Source organism: Gymnoscopelus microlampas (assembly GCF_963454915.1).
Source record: "Gymnoscopelus microlampas genome assembly, chromosome: 7".
Classification (NCBI taxonomy): domain Eukaryota; kingdom Metazoa; phylum Chordata; class Actinopteri; order Myctophiformes; family Myctophidae; genus Gymnoscopelus; species Gymnoscopelus microlampas.
The window spans coordinates 19460742-19477745 of NC_139944.1; the positions used below are offsets into that span (position 1 = coordinate 19460742).

Consider the following 17004-nt stretch of genomic DNA (forward strand, 5'->3'; position numbering starts at 1 on the left):
ACAATGCAGTAACAAGTGCTACATTCTGATGTTCAGGTATTTGAATGTATATAAGAAATACAGCCATCTTCTGGACAACAAGGCAAAGCAGGACATAATGGCATTCCTCAAGGAAAAGCATTCCCTAGAAGGGTTTTCGAAGGTAAAATAATCTGTATACCTGATGCTCTCCTATCCACACAGCTAACCCCATTCTACTTAGAAGTAATAATAATACTTTAATTGTACACACACACACACACACACACACACACACACACACACACACACACACACACACACACACACACACACACACACACACACACACACACACACACACACACACACACACACACACACACACACACACACACACACACACACACACACACACACAGCAAACAAAGAGCAGGCCACTCTGTCACTCTGGGGCACCAGGGGAAGCCACAGCTCCTTGTATGTGACAAGCATTCAAAAACAAAATGAAATAAAATTAGTGTTGCCTAGAATTGCCGTTTTGTCTGTTTAATGGCTTTCTGTGGTGTGTGAATGTGTTTTCTGATCTCCATCTCTCAGAAAATTGAAAGTTTCAAGAACTTGTGGAAGGAGATGGCTTCCCTGCACGTCACAGTGCCCATGTCCATGTTCTGTCTGTACGCTGGCAGGCTGAACGACGACCTGTGTGAGCTCGCAGAGAAACTGAAAGACAGGATCGTCACATTCGAGGTGGACGAGAACCGAGAGCTCAGTAAGAGGTGAATAGACTGTCCTGAGTTTGAACTTTCCTTCTAAATACCCTACCGAACCACATGGACTCTAGCATTCCTATTCTGGGGGCAAACATTGAGTGAAATTAGGCAATCTAGAAGCTCACAATGCGTCACAACGCGCCGCAACGTGACTTGTAGAGGGAAAACAAGAGTGGTGTTAGTATAGAATGATATTCTTCTACCCCCATTTTCTTTACAAAAATGTTTAATGTTACTCCTATGATAGCTGCCCATTGAGTGTGACACCAAGCAAATGTGACTCTTCTTGAATTATAGGTACAGCTGATTATCATTGTTTTTAGTGACATGTTTGGCCCTTGATGCGACATGTTAGCATGTTAACTATCCTTGTCGTACGATGGAGTATAAATTAAGCTTTACTCTATTGTACTTTCCCAGGCTTTGTCAGCATTATGAGGAGATTGTGGAGGCCGTCTCGAGAACCCCGACCTCCACGGAGGACCTGGTGTCTCTCAACCAATACCTGAAACAGTCCAGTGAGGTGACCGTCCACAAGCTGAGAGACGAGATCGATGAGGCGGCCCACCGCCTCAGCTTCTTACTGGAATATGCCACCCTGCCTGGTGCGTTAAAAACATTGATGAACTCAAATCACATGATGTACTGTAGTAAGGCTTGATTTATACGTTGTTGCGTATCGGTGTTGTGCATCAGAAACAGCAGATCTACAGGCTAACAATGCGTCACAGCACGACCCGTTGTGAACTTGTACTTTGGAGTTTCCTGGCTGAACATGGGCGTTGGTCATTCATGAGAAATGCAGTGTTAGACGAGGTTGTCGTGGCTGTCGTGGCTGATATATCTCTGAAGTTTATTTAGTTTCTTCTCCCTATTCTCCACGCAGCCGATGACATGAGACTGAACTGTAAAGTATTCCAGTGGCCCGACCAGATCCTCACTGTATTTGACCTCAACAAGAGCTGTCTGGCCAGCAGCAAAGAACAAACCGAGGACCAGCTCCTTAAAAGGTTACAGCGTGAACCTGTGAAGTCAACACATCATTCAACACATCACACATTCACTACAAGTTGACAGCTTTAGTTACTAGTTACCTTACAGATTTAGACAATATACAAAAAATGCATTAAACACTTATTAAGTGGTTATTAAGTGGCCCTATTTTATACTTTAGCTATAACATTTAGTTATTTTACTTTGGTGCTTACTTTTTATGCTAATTGTTTTGTAGTTTTACTCAAGTAAAATTTTTAATACAGAACTTGTACTTCCAACAGAGTGTTTTATTATCATGTTATTGCCAGCTTTAAATTACAAAATATCAGTACTTCTTCCACCACTGCCTGAATGTCCTCTGTCCCCACCACCAGGACGGACCAGTTGGAACACATGCTGCAGGACACGAGCAAGGAGGTGGAAGCCTTCAAGAAGAAGGAAGTGATGCACCTAGAGGAGATGAAGAAGAATGTGGAGAAACTCAACCAGCTCACTGACACCCTGGAAGCTGCTGTCACGCAACTAGAGGTCAGAGGTCACATACTACGCAGTAATAGTGTCCAGGACTCGTACTGTATAACAGTGGGTCTCAAAGTGGCAGCCAGGGACCCCAAGGGGTCCCAGAGGGGGCTGTCCAGGTGGTCTTCAGCCAAATGAATAACTGTATATATATAATAAATCATTTTGGAAATCTTTAACAACACAAATCTTCTCTTATGAGGGTCCCTGGCACAAAATCCTTTTACAAGGGGGTCCGCTGCCAAATACATATCAATTTCGGGGTCCTTGACGTGAAAATCTTTGAGAACCACTGCTGTATGCCACCTCCTGGAATAAAGTTGCTGTCGGGCAGATGTTTCAACTCTTTATGTCTTTTTGTAAATGAACGCCCTACTTGGTCATTCAAGAGTGTCGCACAAAAGTAGTGAAAATAGCCAATCTACAAGCTCACAACAGCATCGCAATACATTGTGAGCTTGTAGTTTGGCTATTTTCACTATTTCCTTTTTTTCCCAAATTAATAATAAAAAAGGAATGGTTTTGGACATTCAAGGTTTCCACCCGACAGCGACGATATGCTGTACCGTAATATATTATAAATAATGTCTTGGTTGCTCCCTTCCACAGGGCATTAACAAAGAGCAGACTCTGCTGGAGAAGGAGCTGACTCAGTTCCCCATGCTGCAGAGTGTGATGGCCACCAAGCAGCCATACGACCACCTCTGGACCACTGCACTCAGCTTCCATGTCAAGTCAGAGGTCTGGATGAATGGTTGGTGCCTTTTTACCACTTTGAACCTGGCAGCCTTATTTTGGCCATGTTATCATAGCCAGAATCTTTTTTTTTCAAAGACATTTTCAAAGATGTGGTAGATCTACAAACTCACATAAAAAGGCTATTTTAAAATGTATCTTTTTAAAATTAAGTCAATTAAATTAAGTCCCCTCATATCTTACACCCTGCACATAATTCTACATTCATTCAAACTCGAACTTTGAGTGAGTCTAATGATCATTACAATGTCCTGATGTGAAAGAAAATATAATATTATTATAAGACTTTCTTTTTTTGTTTATTGTATAATGGAAAATTGAAATCTGTTGGAAACAGGTTTTATTTTGTTATTTTATTAAATGTAATGTTGGTATGGCACACTGACTAAGAAAATAAAAACATGGTACTTCATGTCAAAAAGGTTGCCGACCCCAGGTTTAGAAGAAAGGATAGACACACATCTCCCTTGATCCCAGTGGTGTGTTCTAGGTTTACTGCTTGACCCCACTGTGCTCCCCACCCCCACAGGCCCTTTCTTGCACCTGAATGCCGAGAAGATCTCAGATGAGTTGGAGACCATGTGGAGGACCATGTACAAACTGACCAAGTCCTTCTCGGATGCCTCTGGGCCGTGCCGTGTGGCCGAGAGCTTCAAGATGAAGATAGACAAGTTCAAACAACACATGCCTCTCCTCACCACCATCTGTAACCCTGGCATTAAAGAGCGACACTGGGAGGAGGTCAGTGGAGAGTCACCATTCAGCGTCATGCTCCATTTGTCAACAGATACAGTACATTCAAAAGGAATAGCCATTGAAATAATTCTATGAATTCTACTCTTTATGCGTCAAAAGATATCGTCTGCACATGGAAAGCCAACTGCTAAACAGTATAATAAAGAAAATGGCAGTGAGTCTCCTGGTATAATAAATGCCTAGTCTTGCTCCCCCTCCCATCAATGAAAATGAGATGATCAACTGATGCCACAGGTCTTGTCCACAGATCAGCAGCATCGTGGGCTTTGATGTTAAACCAGATGTGGAAACCTCACTGATGAACATGGTGGACATGGGACTCTCCAAGTTCTCTGAAAAGTAAGACCATTTAATCAAAACAGCAAAAAAACTACAATCTATGCTCTAAAATTGGAGGAGAGAAGTGAGAAAATGAGATGACTCAGTCAGTGTCCATTACGTATATGAATGGCGGTTTGTATTCATTGTCCTCTGCCTCAGGCTGGAAGAGATCGGTGCTTCATCCAGTAAGGAGTACTCTCTGGAGAAGGCCATGGATAAGATGAGGACTGAATGGGCTGAGCTTCACTTCTCTTTTTCCCCCTACAGAGACACAGTATGACAGCCTACACACACACACACACACACACACGTTATTAAAATGTTTATTGACTAATGACTAGAGAGTTCATCTGCTTATTCTGATCTCATCTGCTAAATGGATATTAAACCATCAGCTGTTTCACATTAATGAAACCCAGGCTAAAGTTGATTTCAGCACGCTGCGCAAAATATTGACATGGGACTCATATTGTATGTCCGTTGACATTGCCACTTCTTCTTTTAGGGCACAAGCATCGTGTCTGCGGTGGATGACATCCAATCGCTCCTGGATGACCATGTCATTAAGACTCAGACCATGCGAGGCTCGCCTTTCATCAAGCCCATCGAGGCTGAATGCAAGGTAGGACATGACAACACGTATCATGTAAAGTAGACCAGATAGGCACGAATACTGGATGGATGGGAAGAATTATGTACAGACTACTGTACGTACATATGCGGCTTTGTCCTTGGATGACAATGTCTGTGCTATCTGTGTCATTTACTTCCTATTCTACTTAGTAAAATTCGGTCATGGCCCAGCGCCAGGGATTTCTAATGCTGCATTTTTGTACTGAATGGGTGTCCGAGTCCACGCATATTTCAGACCACAGCGCCTCTAGCTGGATGCCGCTCTGTGTCACCGCACAGCGGCAGTGGCAAAGTTGAACTTTTCTCAACTTTGCCGCACCACCTTTAGCTGGCTCCGCCTCCTGCCGTAGCAGGGAAGCGTCGGTCGCTCTCCATAGACGATGCATTGAACCTCGCTGCTTTCCTAGAACGAGGCAGCTGCATGCCACTGCTGGTGTGAATTCGGTATTAGACTGTACTCCATGAACAAAGTGATTTTGCTTTGTGAGATAGGGGCACATTCTCTACATGATTCTTTTCCACGCTGTCTTTCCTTTCATTCCTTCATGCTTCCACTCCCTCTCTCCCTCAAAGCAATGGGAAAACAAGCTGCTGACCATGCAGGACATCCTAGACGCCATGTTGAAGTGCCAAGCTACATGGCTCTACCTGGAGCCCATTTTCAGCTCTGAGGACATCATTGCCCAGATGCCAGAGGAGGGCCGCAAGTTTGCCATTGTAGACAGTTACTGGAAGGACATCATCGCCGAAGCGGTGAGTCCATTGTAAGATCAGCTTTGATGTTAGAGAAGCAGGCTTGTGATGGGAAAGTCACAGGCCCGAAGCCATTGGGGGGATCCGCTTTCTCCTTTGTCAACAGCAACAGTTTAAGTGCCTTTGAGCAAGGCACTGAACCCCTAGCAGCTACTGTAGAGTTGTTTTGTAGGCAACAGTAGAACGCTGTGCTTGTGTCGGTGCTCCGTGTGAATCAGTGTGTGTGTGTTTTAGCTCAAGGATACGCGGGTGCTGGTGGCCACAGATCAACGCAACATGCTGGGCCGGCTGCAGGAGTCCAACATGTTCCTGGAGGACATCCAGAAAGGCCTCAACACATACCTGGAGAAGAAGAGGCTCTACTTCCCGAGGTGACACCTCACATCAGAAACTGACATTCTTCTGAAAATCATCAAGTCTGTATAATGAGTGTTAGTGCGTCAACTTTAGCCCTGTGATATAAGCACAAATGAATAAGTCTATTTCATAATCAAATACATTACTGCTTTGAAAGTGATTCTGCAAGGAAAATAGCTTATATGGACTTACCTTTCATGCCAGCCATGGTCAAATGGTTACTGTCTCAATTTGTCTAATGAAATTCTTAGAAGTGAACACAAACACTTATCATCTTTACAGATCAACATCCCTTAATTTCCTCAAAACACCTTCATCCTCTTCTCCAAGGTTCTTCTTTCTGTCCAATGATGAGCTGCTTGAGATCCTCTCGGAGACCAAGGAGCCCATGCGCGTCCAGCCCCATCTGAAGAAGTGCTTTGAGGGCATCGCCAAGCTGGAGTTCACCGAGGACGTGGAGATCACCGGCATGATCAGCTCAGAGAAGGAGACTGTGCCTTTCACAGGAAAGATCCACCCAGCCAAAGCCAAGGTACAGACATACCATCAGACCATGCTGTGTGAAATTCATGAATAACTTCTGTGCATGCATACCGTACAAATATATTAAATATATATTATATTAGTATAACATAATGTAAGATTTACATTTGTTTGTAATTCATCACTCAAAATGCTAATATACAGTACATTATCTCTACAAATAAAATAGTTGCATGGGCAGGCACATGTCTTAAAATACACAAGATTTATACTAATTCTGCAGGTGTTTTTGAAATCTGATTTGATTTTGATTTTGTTCCTGGTTGACTTTCAGGGTATGGTGGAAAAATGGCTGCTGCAGGTGGAGAGCATGATGCTTAGGAGTGTCCAGCACGTAATCCATCAAGGACTGATTCAGTATGCTGAGGTACTTTCATATCACCTTATATGAGATTTACATTTACACATAGTAATATAACAAAATCCATGGGGCTGCATCGTCATGTACTGTAGGAGTATTGTAACAATCTGATTCCATTCATATCGGTTGCCATCTTTTCATTGAGATTTAAATACAGGCCATTTACACCATGTTTCTTGTCAAGACTAGTGTTGTGAAATATATTGTTTTAAATGTAAGTTTTCTGGGTCAGCTTGGCTGAGGTGTCAATGTATCATAATATTTAAGAGGTGTCATCTCTGATGTGTGATGCCGTCATCCTCTGTAGGTGCCCAGGAAGAAGTGGGTGTTGCAGTGGCCAGGCCAGGTGGTCATCTGTGCTTCCTCCATCTTTTGGACCAGTGAAGTGTCCCAAGCCATCCAGACCAACTCCCTAGCAGTCAGTCTCTTCACTGCCCTACTTCACACTAATTCACACAACTAGACAGCCACTCTGCATCCCAATAACTGTTTACACATGACCTTACTGAACCTTTTAATATGTGTGGTGTTCCTCCCTGTCCACTGAAAGGCATATGTGGACCAGTGTAATGCCCAGATTTCTGACATTGTGGAGCTGGTGCGCGGGAAGCTTCCAGGAGGGGCGAGGATGACCCTCGGTGCGCTCACTGTGATCGACGTGCATGGTAATGTTTCTCTCAATGATAAGCACTTTGTACGCTCAGCCCGAGTGTGTACCAAAAAAGTTACTTTTTAATGCCAGGTGCAAGCAGAAGAAGTAGTGTTAAAATAAATAAAATGATATTCACAAATCCAAACACATGATAATGTGGCATTTCAACCGGGGGCATGTGCCAGTAACTGAAAGGATAATGCATCAAAATAAAAAAAATACAAAATATATAATATAATAATAACGTCCTTTGTTTGATTCTGGTTGGAGACGGTAGTTGCATGTCTTTCTGCCCTCGCTGCTCTCAGTTTCCATTCTCTCTATTATGCTGTGAAGAAATAATATGACGTTTTTATTCACCTGGCTTAAGAGAATAATCTCGATCAAATACATTTTATAACTTCTAAGTTGTCTTTGATTAGTCTTCTTCATTGTTTCTCTCCCACAAAGCTCGAGACGTGGTGGCCAAACTGGCGGAGGACCGCGTCTCCTCGCTCAACGACTTCACCTGGATATCTCAGCTCCGTTACTTCTGGGAGGACGGAGACGTGATGCTGCGCATGATCACCACCTGTTTGAAATACGGCTACGAGTATCTGGGAAACTCATCACGTCTGGTCATCACACCGCTTACCGACCGCTGCTACAGGTTACTTATAGTGATTTAGTCAATTCCTACTACTTCTACCACCCCCCTAAATAATTGTATTAATATATCAGCCAATATTCTTTATATGTAAGCACACATGTTTTGATCCTTCTAATGTGGTTATCATACACTTGTGACAAAGATATGTAATGAAGGCAGGGTATTCAACAGTTTAATGATAAATGCTAACCCTTGTCCAAAATGACATAAGTTCACTGAAACAGTAAGCTTCATTGGAAATGTTATCATTATTATAAATAACAAAACAACAACAACAGACACACACATTTCTAAATGATCTCAAGCTTATTTTTCTGCACTATAATCTGTAAAAAGTGTTCATTTCATATCTGATCAAATATAAGCAGATACTGATATATCTGTTATAGTGATCGATAGAATTGACCAAGCAATGAATCGGTCTGGCTCTAGTTAATTGAACCCTAGCATCCCTATTCTGGGGGGAACCTTTGCGGCAAATAACAGATGTACAGTACAAGGTCACAATGAGCTTGTAGATCGTATGTTTTCTGTGAAGAGATTTGGTGCAGAGGGAAAAATGAGTGCACCAATTACAGAGCCAATTCAGGTCAACTTTGCCAAGTATAGAGGTTTTAAGGGGTGAACACCATGTGCTACTCCAGGACATTGATGGGAGCCCTGAAGCTGAACCTGGGAGGAGCTCCCGAGGGGCCTGCAGGAACTGGCAAGACTGAGACCACAAAGGATCTGGCCAAAGCCCTGGCCAAACAGGTAGGGCTGTCACGATTACACATTTAAGTTGACGATTAATTGTCACTCAAATAATTGAGATTAATGATTTAATTGTGTTTTTGGCATTGAACATTGGAACATATGAATAAATGTTTTTTTCTGTTTGGTTTTTAGGCTCATAATCACAAATTGCACAGGGCAGATATCACAAATAACTTAAATATACAAAGAAATTATTGACATATTTAATAATTTTATACATGTAAATATAGCAGAAATAGCTGATCTAAGCTTACAACGTGTCACGATTATCTCAAATAATTGCGATTAGACGATTATATAATAATTGTGACAGGCCTACAAACAGGTACTGAAGCACAGCGTCAACCTCATTGGATAATGTCTGACATTATTGACATGAGTGTCATCAAGTTCATCAATGTGTTTATCAAACAGTCCCACCAGGGTTTTGCTAGGTTTGTTTTGTGATTATTCTGGCTCAAAATGACTGATTTGCAGTGTCTTTTTTTGGCCAAAATTACAATGCAGTATGCAACAATTTTACGGCAAAACAGCAAATTTTCAATTATTGCATGGATTGCTTTAATTCATTCTTCACAAAACCTGGAAGGACTGATTAAGTTATATATTCATAATGTCAAAATGCTAAATTTGGCTTTAGGACATATACAAATACGACAAGGCAGAGCAAACTAAAACAAAAGTATACATTTCTATTAAAAACATGAACATATTGGTGTTTCCAAACTTTTGAAAGCTAGTGTATGTATTTTAGTTGTTTTTACGTTTGTGTGTTGTTTTTCCCAATGTATTTTTATTAGTGTGTGGTGTTCAACTGCTCTGATGGTCTCAACTACAAGGCCATGAGTAAATTCTTCAAAGGACTGGCTCAGTCTGGTGCTTGGGCCTGCTTTGATGAGTTCAATCGAATTGAGGTGAGTCCCTCTGTTCTCTCACATACAGTAGCAAGCAGCTGCTGTTAGATTAGAGTTGTCGAAAGACAGAATACTGTCTTTTAGGGCGATTAAACCTGTGGCCTTTGACCAATGCTTGAATCACAACATCACCTTACCACCTTTTAGTTTTTGTAGACCTTTATTAATCCCACAGGGGAAATTCTGTTTCACCTTCACCCAGCTGATGGCTGCTCAGGTGGTCACAATGAGCGCTCTGTAGGAGCCGTTAGGGGTTAAGAGTCTTCCTCATGGACACACATAGACTAGGTGGACCCGGATCCAAACCGGTGTTCTTCTGATTACCAGACGGCCTCTCTACCCACTTGGCTACGGCCGCTGGATAGCTGAGTGGGCTGCATCCATGTATCTGATGCTGCATGGATGTGTGTGTGTGTTGTCTGTCTGTCTGTCTGTCTGTCTGTCTGTCTGTCTGTCTGTCTGTCTGTCTGTCTGTCTGTCTGTCTGTCTGTCTGTCTGTCTGTGTGTCCGTCCTAGGTGGAGGTGTTGTCTGTGGTGGCCCAGCAGGTGCTGAGCATCCAGCAGGCCATCGCCAGGAACCTGAAGACCTTCCTGTTCGAGGGGACGGAGCTGTCACTCAACCCCACCTGTTCTGTCTTCATCACCATGAACCCCGGATACGCTGGCAGAGCCGAACTCCCTGACAACCTCAAGGTGCTGTACCCAGTGTTAAACAATCTGACAGAATATAGAGCAGAATGTGTCACTTGAATTATTATAATTCTTTTAACCATACTATAGTAGAGCAAAACAAAATGCTGTCTTGCAGGCTCTTTTCCGAACAGTGGCTATGATGGTGCCAGACTATGGCCTTATTGGAGAGATCTCACTATACTCCATGGGCTTCATTGAATCTCGCAGGTACATGCAACACACACACGTGACATTATGATGCAGTAATCACAAATCGTGGACACTGTCTGCTAAACACTTAAAGCCTATATACTTTGTTGACTGGCATCCCCCAGGGCTCTATGCTTAGCTCCCTCCTTTTCCCCTCTACACCAGATCTCTTTGCTGAAAATAGCCGATCTACAAGCTGTGAGCTTGTAGATGAGCTATTTTTGCCGAATGTTCGCCATTATGACATGCCCAGAATAGTGGTTAAGCTACAGCCTTATTCAGCTATTGGTTTGCCCCAGCCTCTGACAACTCTGGGTTCATTTTGAACCAACTTTTCCAGAGCCATGTGTCCCATAGGTCAGGAGCCTATCTCCTGTCTCCTTAGCGTGAGGCGGCTTGATGTACAAGTTCACCCCCTGGACAGGACGCTAGTATGTCGTAGGCACTTACCCTCAATCCAACCCTTCATGCTGAGTGTCAAGCAGGGAGGCATTGGGTACAATTGTCATAGTCTTTGGTATGACTCGGCCGGGGATTGAACCCTGAGTCTCAGGGCTACACACTCCAACCACAAGGCCACTGAGCTGGTAACTCCAACGTCTTTATTCCTCTCCGTTTGTCGGTAGCCTCGCCCAGAAGATCGTGGCCACCTACCGCCTGTGTTCTGAGCAGTTGTCTTCCCAGCACCACTATGACTATGGGATGCGCGCTGTGAAGTCTGTGCTGACCACGGCGGGCAACCTGAAGCTGAAGTACCCCGAGGAGAACGAGAGCGTGTTGCTGCTCAGGGCGCTCATGGACGTCAACATGGCCAAGTTTTTGGCACAGGACGTGCCGCTGTTTCAGGTAACACCGCCCTATTTAGTGTCTGCGTAATTATGGCTGCTGTGATGAAGTGGATTATTTTTGCTAGACAGCATTGCATATATTCGTTACAATTATAATGTGCTTGGGGAACATAATTGTCTTGTTGTGGCTTTGCTTCTTATATTGACAGTATATTCAGCTATAACTGGTGATCTTAATGAGATTCTGTGTTTAATGAATTGCAAATACTCTGATGCTTTGTTATATATGGGAGCTAAAATCATGATTTGCAAATTTACAATTTACAATTTAGGCATTTAGCAGACTTTATCCAGAGCGACTTACTTAAGGTAAACAACACTTACATCAAATGCATAGAGACAGTGTTGTGCCTCAGTAATCTAGGATCATAGGTAAACCAAGAACCTAGCATCAGTCTAAACAGTTTTTTTTAAAAGATCTGTACATTGAAACTATACAAACTATAGGATGCCAGGTCAACAAATGAACCTGGCACCTAAATAACATGCTATCTAAATTACATTTTAACCTTTGCATAAGACTGCATGGTCGTCGCGGCTATGCACACAATGTACGCAAATGTACACAATGACTTGCCCAGTGCATGTGTTTGTTTGGGTGTACAGCAACTATGTACATATCAGTGGCTTTGTGTTGAATTGTGTTTATTTTGTTCTTGTCTTCTGCTGTTATCCACAGGGCATCATCTCTGACCTGTTTCCCGGGGTCGTCCTTCCTAAACCAGACTATGAGGTCCTCCTCAATGCTATTCATAAGAACATTGCCAAGCTCAAGCTCCAGCCGGTCCCGTGGTTCATTTCCAAAATCATCCAGGTACCAAGACAGAAGATCACTGTGTATATGGCATGAAAGACCTTACTTAGTTTAGTTATAGTCTAGTGTGCCTCCCAGAGGGCAAACCCCTCTCTTTTGCAATCAGTTATACTTCAGCTGCTGAAGACTCACTGCGTGATGCGTGAATATGGCAGCCTACATTTCTGTCTTTACGTGCAGGTGTACGAGATGATGCTGGTGCGACACGGCTTCATGATAGTTGGAGAACCTCTCGGGGGAAAGACCTCTGCTTATAAAGTACTCGCCGGCGCCCTTCGAGACCTCTATGATGGTATGCCAACAAGAACTGATCTGGTTGGCAAGCGACACTGTCGTACGACAGATTATAAATTAACCACTTAAGCCGTATTTCGTTGCTGTCGGGTAGAAACCTTGTATCTTCATATTTCAACTTTTTAAAAGAAATTAAAGCCATACTTCATCATACAAGAGTGTCACACAAAAGTAGTGAAAATAGCAGATCTACAAGCTGTTGTCTACGTGTTGCAATGTGACACGTTGTGAGCTTGTAGTTTGGCTATTTTCACTATTTTGAAATGTTTTTTAAAATAATAATAAACAAGGAACAGTTTTGGATACAAGGTTTCCACCCAAAAGTAACGATTTACATCATACAAAAAAATACGAAAATAGCCTAACTACATGCTCTCTGCAGTACACATTGTGCGCTTGTAGAACGGCTATTTTGTGCCCAAAATAGAGATGCCAGGTTGAAAGTTGTCAAGCTTCAGACTCATTCCACTCACTCCTTCCATCCAGCTAGCCTGATGGAGGAGTTTGCAGTGGACTACTGCATCATCAACCCCAAGGCCATTACTATGGGTCAGCTGTATGGCTGCTCTGACCCGGTCAGTCACGAGTGGTCTGACGGCGTCCTGGCCACCTCCTTCAGGGATCAGGCCACCTCCATCTCAGACAACCGCCAGTGGATCGTCTTTGACGGGCCCATCGACGCCGTCTGGATTGAGAACATGAACACCGTGCTCGACGACAACAAGAAGGTAGGTTTCGTCCACCATGTTACCATTTATCTCAGGAATAACTTTGTCCTACATCTAATATACTGTAATGTATTTGCTTATGCGTTTGTGTGCCATGTTTAGTAACTCTTAATGATTTTTCTTCGTGTTCCTTGCTAGCTGTGCCTGATGAGTGGTGAGATCATTCAGATGAGCGCCAAGATGAGTCTGATCTTTGAGCCGGCTGACCTGGAGCAAGCCTCGCCAGCTACTGTCAGCAGGTACAGGAGTAGACAGCTGTAGCTGAAGAAAGCACTGCCCATGATACAATTCCATATAGTGTGTCAGAGTTTGATTTATTTATTACAATAGACCCTTTGCTAAGCCCGGTGCCATGTCATTATTCCAACGGCCCATTATTCCGACCTCCCGTTAGTCCCACTGTTCCCATTATAACTAACACTATCCCTAACCCGTTAAAATATTTTTTAAACATGTTAACACAAATCTTGCATGGGGTTCCCTGGCACAATTTTCAGATGGGGGTCCGCAGACTAGTACATCAAGCCCAAATAAGCAACTACACGTTAAAAACAAGCCCAGAATAGCTGTTGTGTATTTGTGATGGAGACAGTCAAGTGTCTTCCAAAAGAAGTGTTGATGTCTGGTTTGAGATTAGCTCTACACACCAGAATCACAGAGCCAAAAACATCTACTTATTTTATGTTTTCAGGTACCTGTAGTTCAGAATTAGCATCTGTGACTGTATATTTGAGTGTTGCCTTGGTTTGTTTGTTGAGGTTAAGTTAATATCTATGTGATGAAGGTGTGGTATGATCTATATGGAGCCTCACCAACTAGGCTGGACCCCTCTAAGAGACTCCTACATGGACACACTGCCTGAAAACCTGGATGCTGAACACAGAGAGCTGGTGAGCACACACACGCACGCACGCACGCACGCGCGCGCACACACACACACGCACGCACGCACACGCACACGCACACGCACACACACATAATGCCCTGTCAACAGTACCGTTGGTACTGGTATCACTTTCAAAACCCATCCAAAATGACAGGTCATCAGGTGCAACATATGATAACTGATAACAGAACGTTATCATTCATCAGTGTGGATGCTCACATCATTATGGTTATAGTTATCTTATTATTCTTGCCCTTTTACTGTCTATATGATATATGTGAAGTAATAACTATCTACGCTATCGATACTGTGTCTTCTGTGTTACAGATTGTGGACCTGTTTAATTGGCTGGTTCAGCCCTGCCTGGACTTTGTTGCCAGCGAGTGTCGCTTCCTAGTGCAGACATCCGCCATCCACCTGGCCTACAGTTTGATGAGGCTTTATTCCTGTCTGCTTGGTCAGTAAGACTTTTAAGTTAAACCACTTAAGCCCTATTTTATACTTTGTTGTGGGTTGGTGTTGCGCTTCAAAATTGGCCATCTACAAGCTCACAGCTCAACACGTCACGATGCTAGACGTTGTGACCTTATAGATTGGCTATTTTTGCCAGGGACACCAGGGTAAAAGTTTTATTATCAGATCTGGTTTGTCTGTGTGCACTCAATTGTCCTTTTCTCACCCTGTTGATGTTCCTGTCCATGTCTAGACGAAATCGCTGTGTCAGGAGACAGCGGCGGAGAGGCCATGTCCAGTCAACAGATCACCATGTGGCTGCAGGGCTTGTTCCTATTCGCTGTCGTGTGGACTCTCGGCGGGACCATCAGCGGAGACAGCCGTAAGAAGTTTGACGCCTTCTACCGTAAGCTGATCTTGAGCACGGACGACCAGCACCCTCGGCCAAAAAGTGTCAGACTGACCAAGAGCAACATCTTCCCCGAGAGAGGTCTTCTTGTCTAATTCTAATTTATTATGTCTTCATAATGATTTCTCGCATGTATTTGTGTCACATGTCTTAATTTGTTATACCCAAGCGTGAAGCTTCTGGCCTGGAAAAATGAAGCCAATATGTAGGTTTCTTAAACTGGCATTCTATATAATGGCCAGCAGGGGGCGATTGCAAAAATGGAATGCATGGAAGTCAATGAGAAATTCACCCTAGTACTCACTTAAGTTAATGTATTGCATCAGTAAACACATTCCTAATGAGCTTATGTTTTAAATCACTAGTTTCAAGTCTTCTTCAATACAGAATGATGTTAATTTTGTAGCTTATGGTCCCATTTAGAGTAAAATAGAGCAGGGTATGCTTTAGGGCATAGCTACATTGTGACTGACGACAAGTCGCTACCATAGACTACCACAGCGATCAGGATGGAGGTGGAGCAATGCTTCTCCCCAGCTCCATCCTCTCGTCTAAATATGGACACATCTGGGTTACAAAGAGCCATGATGGCATCGTCTGATAAGCGACATGGTGATGGACGGTCAATTTGTCAAATGTGAGACTTCAAAAATAAAAATGGGACCTATGGGTGATGACACTCTCCGTATTTATTTATTATTATTTCATTTGAGGGGTGCTGTGGAAGTTCAACCAGATGACATGCTGACCACATTGATCAGATCATCCTGTCTCTTCCTGTCTCTCTTCTCTTTGCTGTGCGGGAGCCGGGAGGAATTGCCTCAAAACTCAAAGGATCATAATTCTTCTACCATATATCCATTGATTGATTGTATGAAGTGCATACTGACATAAACAATAAATAAATGGACACGTGGGTGGAGAATTAGTATTTAATTCACAAGAAATTTGGCGCTGATCAGTCCATACACAAACAAACAGACAGACAGACAGACAGACAGACAGACAGACAGACAGACAGACGCCATAAAAAAGAGAAATTATTACACTTTCACTTATCAGCAACTGTATCCTTATTGTTCTGTAGGCACTGTCTATGACTACTACTTCTACAAGCAAGGGCGTGGACAGTGGAACACATGGACGGAATCAATCTCAAAGGAGGAGAGCATCATTCCACCTGGAGCCAATGTAAGCTCGCTTCTGTTCCAGAAGTCATGGCTTCTAGAGCAGTGATTCTCAACCTTTTTAATTCAAGGATAGTTTGGACAGTTGATATACATTAGACCATGGGTCCCCATTTGATACGATTTTTATCTCTGGACCACCAGTCTACTGTATGATGTCAAATCCTCTGTGTTAATTTAACTCTTTGAGGGCCCGCACGGTCAATGTCACTTGAGAAAAATTATGAAAATGCATTGTCATCGAGCAACGTGTCACAAGGAAACGTTTTCGCCGAAACATATATGGGGCTGAAAGAAATAAGCTTCATTTTGTCGCCATAATGATCCTTGTCTGTCCTCACCAGGTGTCAGATCTCATCATCCCCACCACAGAGACGGCACGGCAGCTTTTCTTCCTGCATACGTACCTGACACATGAGGTTCCCATGCTGTTCGTGGGACCAACCGGCACCGGCAAGTCGGTCATTAACAACAGCTTCATCATGAAACTCCCCAAAGAGCGCTACACCCCCATCTGCATCAACTTCTCCGCCCGCACTTCTGCTAACCACACCCAGGACATCATCATGGCCAAGCTGGACCGCAGGAGAAAGGGCATGTTTGGGCCTCCCATGGGAAAGAAATGCATCGTCTATGTTGGTAGGGTTGATCATTTGCTTTGGATAAGGTGTACTGACACCTCATCCACCTATAGCCCTCCTTGTCTTGCATACTATGTTATGTTATTTAGATAGGTATGGGTTTGCTTGTTCACTGATGCTAATGTATATTCATTACTGTCGATAGGTGTGTTGTTGATGTTTACT

The 17004-nt window shown here is 43.3% G+C and overlaps 1 protein-coding gene across 1 annotated transcript in view; it reads left to right on the forward strand.

Moving 5' to 3' along the window:
* Positions 1-17004, forward strand: part of dnah3 (dynein axonemal heavy chain 3) — a 40358-nt gene that overhangs the window by 8156 nt on the left and 15198 nt on the right. Inside the window, exons 11-41 of the mRNA XM_084061746.1 lie at positions 37-142; positions 559-737; positions 1152-1336; positions 1618-1741; positions 2102-2255; positions 2856-3000; positions 3532-3743; positions 4006-4097; positions 4239-4353; positions 4585-4701; positions 5286-5465; positions 5700-5836; positions 6153-6354; positions 6640-6732; positions 7034-7144; positions 7277-7391; positions 7829-8027; positions 8672-8780; positions 9584-9697; positions 10214-10390; positions 10506-10597; positions 11206-11425; positions 12107-12241; positions 12422-12533; positions 13022-13263; positions 13402-13502; positions 14048-14153; positions 14477-14606; positions 14856-15092; positions 16099-16202; positions 16543-16837. Of these exons, the coding sequence (XP_083917872.1) occupies positions 37-142; positions 559-737; positions 1152-1336; positions 1618-1741; positions 2102-2255; positions 2856-3000; positions 3532-3743; positions 4006-4097; positions 4239-4353; positions 4585-4701; positions 5286-5465; positions 5700-5836; positions 6153-6354; positions 6640-6732; positions 7034-7144; positions 7277-7391; positions 7829-8027; positions 8672-8780; positions 9584-9697; positions 10214-10390; positions 10506-10597; positions 11206-11425; positions 12107-12241; positions 12422-12533; positions 13022-13263; positions 13402-13502; positions 14048-14153; positions 14477-14606; positions 14856-15092; positions 16099-16202; positions 16543-16837 (4640 nt within the window). The remainder of the gene's footprint in view (positions 1-36; positions 143-558; positions 738-1151; positions 1337-1617; positions 1742-2101; positions 2256-2855; positions 3001-3531; positions 3744-4005; positions 4098-4238; positions 4354-4584; positions 4702-5285; positions 5466-5699; positions 5837-6152; positions 6355-6639; positions 6733-7033; positions 7145-7276; positions 7392-7828; positions 8028-8671; positions 8781-9583; positions 9698-10213; positions 10391-10505; positions 10598-11205; positions 11426-12106; positions 12242-12421; positions 12534-13021; positions 13264-13401; positions 13503-14047; positions 14154-14476; positions 14607-14855; positions 15093-16098; positions 16203-16542; positions 16838-17004) is intronic.